General features: G+C 48.6%; 1 protein-coding gene across 2 annotated transcripts; it reads right to left on the reverse strand.

Annotated features, from left to right (window-relative positions):
* Window positions 1-751: 751 nt before the first annotated feature.
* COG8 (component of oligomeric golgi complex 8) lies at window positions 752-13,058 on the reverse strand. 2 transcript variants are annotated; one of them, XM_077288511.1, is made up of 7 exons: window positions 12,659-13,058; window positions 10,631-10,838; window positions 9,677-10,510; window positions 9,233-9,401; window positions 7,808-7,965; window positions 4,955-4,970; window positions 752-955 (listed from the first exon to the last, which is right to left on the reverse strand). In XM_077288511.1, the coding sequence occupies exons 1-7, from the start codon at window positions 12,988-12,990 to the stop codon at window positions 798-800; spliced, it is 1,875 nt and encodes a 624-aa protein (XP_077144626.1). In that variant the 5' UTR covers window positions 12,991-13,058; the 3' UTR covers window positions 752-797. The 2 variants fall into 2 exon arrangements, with proteins under 2 accessions (XP_077144626.1, XP_077144625.1); XM_077288510.1 differs by lacking the exons at window positions 752-955; window positions 4,955-4,970 and having other exon boundaries at window positions 7,361-7,965; window positions 12,659-13,055.
* Between the last annotated feature and the right edge of the window lie 27 nt (window positions 13,059-13,085).

Here is a 13,085-nt window from a genome sequence, read left to right on the forward strand (position 1 = left end):
TGTCCAAACAAGCACCTTTGTCGTGGCGAAGCAGTTCAGTCTATCAAGGAAAATGGAGATAGGTAGGAAGATGCACTGAGCAGGTTGGCCATGACGGGTGCACTGAGCACCTGGGCTTGTTGTTTTGTGCTTACAGACTCTTAAGGGCTTGCTCATACCACCGTATTTTCCATCCGAGTGCAACCTGACAAAACATCAGATCGCACTCAGACCAATGTTATTCTATGGGGCCGTCACATATCCAGTTCTTTTCTTTGGACTGAGCTGGTCCAGGGAAAAAACCTGTATAATACCTGATTTCGATTAGATATTCGAGTCGCACGCATCCATGCAAGTCATTGAGTGTGTGGTAATCGTCTGACAGCACTCAGCAGGCATCTGAGTGCAGTCTGATTTCCATGCACTGACACAAGGAAGAAATTTTGGTTCAAGGACGGACGTCTGAATGATGTTTTTGGCTATGTTCAAAAATGCAATGGCACCAGGACCCACTACCACAATAATGGCCGTATGTTGTGGCAAGAATTAATAATTTCTAATATATGTCCTATCCAACCTAACTCAGTGCTCATCCAGCGTGAATGAGACATCTCGGATTTGCACTTTTGGCTACACCTCTGTACGGGTTCTGTGATCTGTTCTATGCGCTATGATGGAAAATAAAGCAAAAAAAAAAAAAAATTGCACCCTTCCTGCTCTCAGCTTTGGTGTGCCATTTCCTCTTGGTGTAGAAACTGTGTTAGGGGCTCAGTTGGTGATTGAGGTGTTTATTTACTGGGAAAAAAAAAAAAATACTGTCAGTCATTTACTTCCATCCAGTTAATGTTCACGAAGGTCCGAGGATCCATTTTATCGACGTAGAGAACTCCTTCCAAGTGGTCCATCTCGTGCTGGATGACGCGGGCTGCCCAGCCTTGTGCCTTCCACCTGGCGGCTTCTCCTTTCTCATTCAGACCTACAGCGAACAGATAAAAACAGAAATACAAGCTCAGTATCAAATAATGATCTGCAAGGTCTTATAAGGCATTCACAACGTTGTGCCCAGTAATGGATAACATCACTAATATATAACCCACTTGTTCCATGGCAGAATCGACACTCTGTAATGTAAAAGTGGATGTCCATCTTTAGTGACTTTTTTTACTTAAATGTGTGTATTTGGAGCTAAAAATCATTTTTGCAATTGGATTTCATTATCAATTTTGCATCGTTTTGCTTTTACAGGCTCTTTTGTTTTGCTGCACTTTCAACTATGATGTGGTCTGTGGTCATCAGCTGAGAGGAGCTAGAAAAAGACAACAGTTAGTAATTCTCCCACCGGATTGTCAGAACAAGCTCCCGGTTGGATTCTCAGTTCACTAATTCTGCTGCCAGCAGTAGGTAGCGCAACACAGAAGCTATAGAAGGTAAACGGTGCAAAATTTCTCATGCCAAAAATAATTTTTAGACTCAAATATATGCAATTAAGTAAAATAAAAGGCAGATGATACCCAACTGTACAGGGGCCGGGAAACTCAGGGTGTATCAAAGTGATATTTGGGCAAAGGAATATATTAGTTTGTTTTTTTACATCCATGTTGTGCAAACATCCTAAGTTTTCATCCTTCCAGGAAAGCAGACATGATCACAGGGCTCCATTAGTCAGTTGTAAGCCCCAAACCCATACCGATCTGTTAAAACCCAGAAACCAAACTTTGGGAGGATGCGTGCTCTGCCGCCTACGCAGGCCAGTGATTACTTTCACCCAGATTTTGGAGCATAACCAGTGGTATTTCTCTCACCTATGGATCACACTTGCTTTTCACAATAATTATTGAACACTTCAGTATTACAGTTAATCGTCACCTGATATCTCCACGGAATGATACCGGGGCACGACAGCTGAAAACCCGTGAATGCTGCTGCAGCCCTCCGGGAAGCTCAGCTTTCGAGAGTCCAGAATTCGCATAGTGGGGTTAATAAAGATCTTGAGCGGGAAAGGCTCCATCTCGCGTTGCTCCCGCACATCAGGAGGCACCATCTGGCACATCTCTTCTCGGAGTTCCAGAGTTATGATGCGTAGCGGGAGCCCCAACTGAGGGGCACTTAGTCCCACACAACCACAGGACTTCAGAACCTGCACCATTCGTCTTAGGACCGCCTGTGTATCTGGGTGCGGGATGTGGTCTGGGGGAACAGTCTGCGTCGAGACCCTCAAAATTGGATCTCCTGTCTGAGCTACTAGCTTGTAAGGTGGGGAGGGGGCTCCCAGGATGGACCGCTTCAGATACTTCCAATAACTGCGCTTCTTCACTCCAGCCCAGGAGGCACTGAGACGGGAAGACTGGATGCCGAAACTAGGAGAGTAGTGGGACAGGAGCAGACTAAAGACTTGGTGACTTCTTGAAAACCACATGGTCGGTTCATCTGCTAAAAGAAAGCAATGCATCAGTCCTCTGAGCTGTGCCCCGCAGAGCGCTATACAATGAGCTCCCGTCTATAAAGCAGCCATCAGAAAACCGATCTCTGCAAAACATCAACCCAAAATCATTGCTAAAGCATCAACACCTTCAAATAACTCTAGTCCTACAGTCGGCGTCTTCTGTTAAGCTCCTAACAGTTCTAAGTCAGTTTTCCTAGAGTTAGGGATAGAACAGTGAGAAGTCGGGAACACCATTGGCGCATGGATTGTAAGGGGCATCGTTATACTGATTGTCACCCAGTTTTTCCCCAATTCATGCACCATGCAGAAGTAGATTTGACTATCCCAGCTTTAGACTGGGGGGGCTCCAGTCACAGATCATGGCCGTTAACTGCAGGATGTCACTTATGTAATACTAGGGTCATGCTGTTACTCTGGCCGTGACACAGGGCGCACTGCCAAAAATCGCTACATGCCACTGAAACGCCGATGAATGAGGCCACAACTGTGGCAAGCAAGTCACAAAAATGACTATGAGACATTTTTGCAAGTTGCTTGTTGTGGTACCCTATGGGTAATAACACAATGTCAATCTTCTGCAAAGCACTGCGATATTTGGCCAGACCTCTGTGTAACCCCCGAGTGGGGGCCCGGCATAGTACGCATGTGGATCTTTGGGTGGTTCTCCGTACACTGCACTGTGCAAAGGAGAAGTGGCCGCACATATGCTGATCTCTCCATTCACTTCTATGGAAGTTTGAAAACTTTCTGACCCCTCTTGTGCTTTAAAATTATGATCTGTGGCTTTGTCTGCTCTGCCGTCTACCATAGACATTAACCGCACAGACTTCATTGGATACGTGAGACACGGCTCCTCCATTCTTGGGATCACTGAGGTTCCTGGAATTGCTAGGAAGGTTGGCCCTCATTCATCCCATCCATGACCAAATTAGGGTCTTGTGAATCAGACCCCTAATAGGTGAATCTAATGGCCATCGTCTGCTTGCCAGGCATAGTGCATGGGACCTTTTCTAGTAAATTGGACATACTTTCCCTACAGGCTTAACATCGGATTTGGAGAGACACAGCTGAATGCTGGGCAGTACACCTGCCAAAGCCACATGAAACGTCAAGAGCAAACACTGTCCATGGGTCCTAATAATCAGAGCGACCCTGCACCCAAGCCATCTCTCTGCATCCGATGTCAGACCTAATGGAAAAGTGGCAAGCCCAGGACAATGGATGTAACTAAGAATGTTCCCATTCACTGATAGGAAAAAATTAAATATCAGAAAGTTGCAGAAACTCCTGTTATGAGATCAATTACTCTTATTTAAATCTCATTAGAGAGAACCTCTCCTGCACACTTTTAATCTCCGCACTAGGTACGGATATATAGATGCTTTCTCCATGATGATTTTTTTTTTTTTTAATGGGGAGTGATCACCTGTACAGTCTGATCACTAATTTCAGGGGTAAAAACATGCAGACGAGTGGATGATAAATGCTCTTTCGGCCTAGTTTATTTCTAAGCAGTGGCCATCTGTATGTGATGCCCCCCAATGCCCTTGACTATGGTGACCCCATACAACACACGTGTCTGTGCACCCGAGGGTCAGACATGAGCTATAGCCGCCTTATACACAACCTGCCAGCACTGACCCGGGCACCTAGCCTCACCTGTGCAGGGACCACACTGCTCTGCGGCGCACGAGTTCTACGTCACCACGCCGCGAGGCATGCCGGGAGATGTAGTCATCCATCATGTTCGCGTTTCCGGGATGGTAAGAGACCTCTCCCGCCCCTCAGCATGCGTACTCGCTTCCGTATAACCATGAAGCGCTGTGTATTTCCTCATCTAGTGCGCACATAGCGACCCTCCTAATAGATAGCGCGTTACCCCCTTAGCAACCAATCAGCTTCCTTTTTTGCAGGTCAGGTTGTGAAATGAGAGAAAGCATCTGATTGGCTGTTACAGCCTTTCTTATGTACGAGGACGCCATCTTTGTTTTGGGTCAGGCCTGTGCACGGTGCTGGGCTGGTTTTCTAGCGCCCCATATGTAACAAAGGGGTAGGGCATAGGTGACCCCCAAAAACAGGTCAAGGCTGCAAGTCATATGGACCCGTCCCTTCTTTTAACTTCTTTGGAAACCTAAAGCAAGTGTGTTTTTTTTTAACAGAGAAATGAATAAGAAGACGTCTTTGGAGTATTTCCTTTGAGATTTTTCACAGTGACTCATTCCAAACCTTCTTAATTTTTTTTGTATGTGAATGTACTCTAAGAGCACTTGATTTATTTAAAACAAAAAAGGCATCATATGAACACGGCCTAAAAGGGTTCCTCAGGCTCAATGAACGCCAGGAGAGAAATGCCATAGGCCGGCGTCACACTTGGCGTAAGAGAATACGCCACGTATTATACGTCCGTACTACGGCCGTAATACGGAGAAATGTTCCCAAAATAGTGATCCGTATGTCATCCGTAATCAGGGTGTGTCAGCGTATTTTGCGCATGGCATCCTCCGTATGTAATCCGTATGGCATCCGTACTGCGAGATTTTCGCGCAGGCTTGCAAAACCGACATCTAATGGATTTATGTGCTCAAATGTTAGGGAAAACATATACAGTATATATATATATATATATATATATATATGTCATTGAGACACATATATATATATATATTCTGTATTTAGATTTCATTCAGCGCGCTATCTGTGATAAGCCGGTAATTCAATTGCCGGCTTTTCAGTTCTCCTGCACAAACCCGACAGGATATGAGACATGATTACATACAGTAAACCATCTCATATCCCCTTTTTTTTGCATATTCCACACTACTAATGTTAGTAGTGTGTATGTGCAAAATTTCTGCGCTGTAGCTGCTAAAATAAAGGGTTAAATGGCAGAAAAAATTGGCGTGGGCTCCCGCGCAATTTTCTCCGCCAGAATGGTAAAGCCAGTGACTGAGGGCAGATATTAATAGCCAGGAGAGGGTCCATGGTTATTGGCCCCCCCCCCGGCTACAAACATCTGCCCCCAGCCACCCCAGAAAAGGCACATCTGGAAGATGCGCCTATTCTGGCACTTGGCCACTCTCTTCCCACTCCCGTGTAGCGGTGGGATATGGGGTAATGAAGGGTTAATGCCACCTTGCTATTGTAAGGTGACATTAAGCCAGATTAATAATGGAGAGGCGTCAATTATGACACCTATCCATTATTAATCCAATTGTTTGAAAGGGTTAAAAAACACACACATGATTTAAAAGTATTTTAATGAAATAAACACAGCGGTTGTTTTAATAATTTATTGCTCTCTCAATCCATTTGCAGGCCCTCGCTTGGCAAAACAATAAACCCACAATATACATACCCTCAGCTGAACCGTCACGTCCCACGAGGTAATCCATCTGAAGGGGTTAATTATTTTACAGGCAGGAGCCCTGCTAATGCAGCTGTGTGCTCGTGCTTGTAATTCCCCGGCGAATGAATGAAATGTAGGTCATTGACCTACATTTCCTTCAGTCGCGGTGCTGCGCCCCCTGGTGGATGTCCTCATATGACCTGGAGCGTGGGAAAAAGTTCCCAGGCTGCAGCTCATGAGAACATCCAGCAGGGGCGCATCACCGCGACTCAATGTAAGTACAGATCCAGCTTTCCTTTCAGCACCCGGGGGATTACAGGCACGAGCGAGTGGTTTATCGCAGCTCGTGCCTGTAATATTAGTTAACCCCTTCAGATGGATTACCTCGTGGGACGTGATAGGTCATCTGAAGGTATGTATCTTGTGCGTTTATTATTTTGCCAAGCGAGGGCCTGCAAATGGATTGAGAGAGCAATAAATTATTAAAACAACCGCTGTGTTTATTTCATTAAAATACTTTTAAATCATGTGTGTGTGTGTGTGTGTTTTTTAACCCTTTCCAACAATTGGATTAATAATGGATAGGTGTCATAATTGACGCCTCTCCATTATTAATCTGGCTTAATGTCACCTTACAATAGCAAGGTGGCATTAACCCTTCATTACCCCATATCCCACCGCTACACGGGAGTGGGAACAGAGTGGCCAAGTGCCAGAATAGGCGCATCTTCCAGATGTGCCTTTTCTGGGGTGGCTGGGGGCAGATGTGTTTAGCCACGGGGGGGCCAATAACCATGGACCCTCTCCTGGCTATTAATATCTGCCCTCAGTCACTGGCTTTACCATTCTGGTGGAGAAAATTGCGCGGGAGCCCACGCCAATTTTTTCCGCCATTTAACCCTTTATTTTAGCAGCTACAGCGCTGAAATTTTGCACATACACACTACTAACATTAGTAGTGTGGAATATGCAAAAAAAAAAAGGGGATATGAGATGGTTTACTGTATGTAAACCATGTCTCATATCCTGTCGGGTTTGTGCAGGAGAAATGAAAAGCCAGCAATTGAATTACCGACTTTTCACGAACACCGCTGCGTATTTCTCGCAAGTCACACTGCTGGTCCGTGTGGAATCCGTATTTTTTTCACCCCCATAGACTTTCATTGGCGATTTTTTTGCGCAATACGCTGACAAACGCAGCATGCTGCGATTTTGTACGGCCGTAGAAAGCCGTATATTACGGATCCGTAATATACGGCTGATAGGAGCAGCCCCATTGAGAATAATTGTGCCGTATGTTATGCGAGTTTTACGGACGTAGTTTCTGCGCTCTTACGTCCGTAAAACTCGCATGTGTGACGCCGGCCATAGAGTAATAAAAGAAACATTAATTAACTATTACATGGAGTCTATCAGCCCAAATTGCCTTCTAAACTACTTATCCTTGTAGGAGACTAAGCCCATATATAAAACATGTTGATTCATGTGACCGCTGCAGTCAATCCCTGATCACAACACAGGCACGTGACAGTGAATACAGCTTGAGGCCATATAATTCAAGGAAAACACAAAAACAAAAACGGCAGAAATAATAAAAGTTAACTTTTTATTTTTTATAAATACACTTATCCACTTTGGAGGGGGATAAATTACAGTCATGGTACAACCCCTTTAAAAGGAAAAAAAAATACTCCTGGCAACCAATCAGATGGCTGCACTAATTTCTGAAATGCAACTCAGCGTGCACCTCATCTATGACTTATCGCCAGGGATCGGGCAAGTACCCAAAAGTGCAAATTATCAATAATTAAAAGACATTTTACAGAATTTGGATGTAAATGTTGGCGTCATTGTGGCTACAGGTGATGGCTGACGTCTGTGCAAGCATCACCTAACATTAAATAATTGATTGACAGCAGACAAATCCCTCTCCCCAATGTAGAGTTCATTCACAATAATTGCAGTCACGGGGCATCTCCTGCCGGAGGCTCAGACACTGTGGACACGATCTGTGTGTCCACCTTATTGTTCATTTTCGCATTCTCTATGGATGGTTGAGATTTCTCCGGCTCGGCCTCAAGTGTGGGAAGGATTTCAGGCTCCTTTTGAGGTAATATACCCTCCAAGGCTTCATGCAGTGGAATCACATTGATAGAACCCAGACTGCTGTAACGGGAGAGGTGAGTGGGGGCGACACCTGAGAGGGTAAAAAAGATCAAAACTAAAATATCACACTACATAGACTATATAACTAGCTAAATATATTACTGATCCTGAGTTACATCCTGTATTATACCCCAGAGCTGCACTCACTATTCTGCTGGTGCGGTCACTGTGTACATACATTACATTACTGATCCTGAGTTACATCCCGTATTATACCCCAGAGCTGCACTCACTATTCTGCTGGTGCGGTCACTGTGTACATGCATTACATTACTGATCCTGAGTTACCTCCTGTATTATACTCCAGAGCTGCACTCACTATTCTGCTGGTGAAGTCACTGTGTACATACATTGCATTACTGATCCTGAGTTACCTCCTGTATTATACTCCAGAGCTGCAGTCACTATTCTGCTGGTGCAGTCACTGTGTACATACATTACTGATCCTGAGTTACATCCTGTATTATACTCCAGAGCTGCACTCACTATTCTGCTGGTGCAGTCACTGTGTACATACATTACATTACTGATCCTGAGTTACATCCTGTATTATACCCCAGAGCTGCACTCACTATTCTGCTGCTGCAGTCACTGTGTACATACATTACATTACTGATCCTGAGTTACCTCCTGTATTATACTCCAGAGCTGCACTCACTATTCTGCTGGTGCAGTCACTGTGTACATACATTACTGATCCTGAGTTACATCCTGTATTATACTCCAGAGCTGCACTTACTATTCTGTTGGTGCAGTCACTGTGTACATATATTACATTACTGATCCGGAGTTATATCCTGTATTATCCCCCAGAGCTGCACTCACTATTCTGCTGGTGAAGTCACTGTGTACATACATTACATTACTGATCCTGAGTTACCTCCTGGATTATACTCCAGAGCTGCACTCACTATTCTGCTGGTGCAGTCACTGTGTACATACATTGTTCATCTTTCACTGAATCTAACTTCTAAACTGTATTATGCTCCAGTGCTAAAGTCAAACTCTTGCTGGTTTCTATTGGAAACAGTAAGCAAGCTTGTTGATTATATTTAATTCAGCTTAGCGCTAACATTTAGCATGTTACCTGCTATTCCACTATTTATAATTAGAGGACAATAATTCTTCTCACTACATCCATCTCTGTACTCACACTGAATAAGCAGGTAGTGCAGCCAGAGATCAGCTCATCTCCCTACAGAATTGTGAATACTGCTCTGCAGGTAAATAGGACAGAACCTAAGTTGTGCTATACAATCGGCAGCAATTTCCCAACAACAATTTTTTTTTTTTTGTACCAAGTATCTGTGCTCTCTGTGCTGGAGGAAAGAGGACCTGCAAGCAGCGGTTCAGATACGGGGTCAGGTCCTCCAGGAAGACAGTGCAGAATTGGATAAAGAGTTCACGTTCTTGGGGGCTAAATGCCGCTTCCTCGGCTCGGTGGAACGTCAGGATAGATTTAACAACCTACGAAGGAGACAAAAGAAAAAAAAACAACATGAAAGGTGCTGCATAATTACAACCACCAGTATGCACCAACTGGTGAAAAATAGTAGTTTTGCAACAGCTGGAGATCGCCAGCTTCTCTTGACAGTTCTAGTGACTCAGTGCCGTAATCTGACTTTAGATGGCTGTTGACAGATCCAACCAGTTCCCACAAGACCAGGAAACAGTATGTTTATGGGAAAACCCATACAATAGGGAGCGATCGCTTCTGCAAAAAATAAAAATCACTGATGTACCTTTTCCAACGCGTCCTGCAACATGTTGGTCACTTCTTCAGTTAAAGCCACAGGACAGCAAAGTCTCAGGTCATTGAAGGCCACCAGGATGTTGTTAAGAAAGCAGGCTAAGGGCGGGAAGTCCAGGAGAACCATAGGAGGCTGCAGGGTCCCCGGCTGGGCAGGCGGTGTTGGCACCGGTGGGATGCTTGACCCGAGAACCGCGGTGGTGGAGATCAGCGTATACATGTTCATCTCCTCCTGGAACTTCTCCACTGCCTCCTTTGCTGCCCGTGCAAAGTTCTCGGCAGCCACCCTCTGGAATATGGGCGCCAGCTGCCCACGGAAATCAGCGCCCACGCGGCTGAACGAGAGTCCAAAATACATGCACTGCCCTAAAAGAGAGTCCAGACGACTGCCCACCCCTCTCTGAAGATCACTTTCTAGCACCTGCAGGAACTCGCTCACTTTCTGCAACACCCATCCATGGAATATGGCGCCTTCACTGATGGGCAAGGAGCCTGCAGGAGAAGGAGGGAGGAGAAGGGGGTCTTCATCGGAGAAGATGGCCCGGTACTGGGTGATGACATCAAAGAGGTGCACGCGGCAGCTCTCAATGGTCTTGGTGAGATGGAAATAAGGGTCGTCTTGAGGGATGGAGCTCTGCATGGAGCGGAGCCAGGCATCCCGAGCCTGCAGGAACTTTATCCGTAACTCTGCTTCAGTGAAGACATCCATCCTGCGCAGGAAGCTGATCACCCGCAGGCAGGCGGGCAGCTGGATGTTACTGCGCAGCTGCTGAAGGAGCTGGGTCAGCATCAACTGGGCAGACTGTCGGACCTCGCTGACTATGCCCTGCAGAGAAGGAGCACACACCGCAGAAGAGAGTCAGAAAGTTATGTTCTGTTTACAAGACTTAACAACGCCATTTACTAGTGAACAGATAGAATACATGGAGGAGGTCGGCACTCGCACCTGGATGACAGGGATCGACGAGAACTTCTTCTCCAGCCGCTTCACGTAGGCCGCCAGCTCCAGCGCCTCCTCGTAGTACCCGTTCCGGACACACGTGTCCATCAGCTGCGGGATCTCCAGGATTTCTAGGATCTCGGTGTGGCGGTTCAGAGTCAGCGTGTTCATCCGCCGGCTGGAGCTGATCTCCTCCGCCTGCTTCACAAACCCCCTGCGGAGAAGAGTCTGATCATGTAAGGTTCAAAGGAGGAGAAGAGAAGATTGGAGTACTAGTGACTCACACAACAGCAGAGGGTGGGGAGTAGTAATAACAAGGGTAAGACCCAGACGGAAAGGGAGTAGTGACACAGGGGAGGACAGGAGAAGTGGTGGCACAAGTGATGGCATCAGGGTGACTGGAGCACTAATAACAAAATTGAGCAGTAGGGACACAGGCGACGGGAGCAGCAGCAGCAGGGACAGGCGACAGCAGGACGACGAGAGGAGCAGCGACAGCAGGACGACGAGAGGAGCAGCGACAGCAGGACGACGAGAGGAGCAGCGACAGCAGGACGACGAGAGGAGCAGCGACAGCAGGACGACGAGAGGAGCAGCGACAGCAGGACGACGAGAGGAGCAGCGACAGCAGGACGACGAGAGGAGCAGCGACAGCAGGACGACGAGAGGAGCAGCGACAGCAGGACGACGAGAGGAGCAGCGACAGCAGGACGACGAGAGGAGCAGCGACAGCAGGACGACGAGAGGAGCAGCGACAGCAGGACGACGAGAGGAGCAGCGACAGCAGGACGACGAGAGGAGCAGCGACAGCAGGACGACGAGAGGAGCAGCGACAGCAGGACGACGAGAGGAGCAGCGACAGCAGGACGACGAGAGGAGCAGCGACAGCAGGACGACGAGAGGAGCAGCGACAGCAGGACGACGAGAGGAGCAGCGACAGCAGGACGACGAGAGGAGCAGCGACAGCAGGACGACGAGAGGAGCAGCGACAGCAGGACGACGAGAGGAGCAGCGACAGCAGGACGACGAGAGGAGCAGCGACAGCAGGACGACGAGAGGAGCAGCGACAGCAGGACGACGAGAGGAGCAGCGACAGCAGGACGACGAGAGGAGCAGCGACAGCAGGACGACGAGAGGAGCAGTGATGGGTGACAGCAGGACGACGAGAGGAGCAGTGATGGGTGACAGCAGGACGACGAGAGGAGCAGTGATGGGTGACAGCAGGACGACGAGAGGAGCAGTGATCGGTGACAGCAGGGTGACAGCGGGAGTAGTAGTCGCCGGGTGACAGCGGGAGTAGTAGTCGCCGGGTGACAGCGGGAGTAGTAGTCGCCGGGTGACAGCGGGAGTAGTAGTCGCCGGGTGACAGCGGGAGTAGTAGTCGCCGGGTGACAGCGGGAGTAGTAGTCGCCGGGTGACAGCGGGAGTAGTAGTCGCCGGGTGACAGCGGGAGTAGTAGTCGCCGGGTGACAGCGGGAGTAGTAGTCGCCGGGTGACAGCGGGAGTAGTAGTCGCCGGGTGACAGCAGGGTGACGGGAGTAGTCGTCGCCGGGTGACAGCAGGGTGACGGGAGTAGTAGTCGCCGGGTGACAGCAGGGTGACGGGAGTAGTAGTCGCCGGGTGACAGCAGGGTGACGGGAGTAGTAGTCGCCGGGTGACAGCAGGGTGACGGGAGTAGTAGTCGCCGGGTGACAGCAGGGTGGCGGGAGTAGTAGTCGCCGGGTGACGGGAGTAGTAGTCGCCGGGTGACAGCAGGGTGGTGGGAGTAGTAGTCGCCGGGTGACAGCAGGGTGACGGGAGTAGTAGTCGCCGGGTGACAGCAGGGTGACGGGAGTAGTAGTCGCCGGGTGACAGCAGGGTGACGGGAGTAGTAGTCGCCGGGTGACAGCAGGGTGACGGGAGTAGTAGTCGCCGGGTGACAGCAGGGTGATGGGAGTAGTAGTCGCCGGGTGACAGCAGTAGTAGTCGCCGGGTGACAGCAGGGTGACGGGAGTAGTAGTCGCCGGGTGACGGGAGTAGTAGTCGCCGGGTGACCTGCAGCTCTCCTGGAGGCCGGGCAGTTTGCCCAGTAGCCGGGACACGTTGTCCTCCACTTGGCTGAAGTCCCGGTAGATGAGCTCGGTGCACTCCGCCGTGCGGATGAACGTCTTGTAGTGAGTGAACGCCAGGTCCCGGGTCTGCTGCAGGATCTGCGCCCGCTCCTCCGCCAGCCTCTCCGGCTCCCTCCGCAGCTTCTCCACCCCGAAGGAGCTGAGCTCCAGCAGATAAGCAGCGAAATCCGGGCTCTCCCTCCAGCCCTCCGGGAAACTGTTCCTGAACACCGAGGCCAGCAGGCTCTCATCTTCCTCCACGTCCACCGCCGCCATCCTGCCGCAGGGAGACCAAACACTGCTTCAACAAAACTTTATCAAACGTGACGTCTACAATTGTCGCTGGCAAGCAGAAAAGCGCAGTGATTGGT

Source organism: Ranitomeya variabilis, chromosome 2 (assembly GCF_051348905.1).
Source record: "Ranitomeya variabilis isolate aRanVar5 chromosome 2, aRanVar5.hap1, whole genome shotgun sequence".
Lineage (NCBI taxonomy): Eukaryota > Metazoa > Chordata > Amphibia > Anura > Dendrobatidae > Ranitomeya > Ranitomeya variabilis.

What these genes read in the sequence shown, in the direction of transcription:
- COG8 (XM_077288511.1), bottom strand. Translation starts at nt 12,990, where the DNA reads ATGGCGGCGGTGGACGTGGAGGAAGATGAGAGCCTGCTGGCCTCGGTG. An exon ending in CGTCGATCCCTGTCATCCAG is followed by an intron (nt 10,511 to 10,630) that starts GTGCGAGTGCCG and finishes CCTTCTCTGCAG; the next exon opens with GGCATAGTCAGCGAGGTCCG. An exon ending in TGCAGGACGCGTTGGAAAAG is followed by an intron (nt 9,402 to 9,676) that starts GTACATCAGTGA and finishes TCTCCTTCGTAG; the next exon opens with GTTGTTAAATCTATCCTGAC.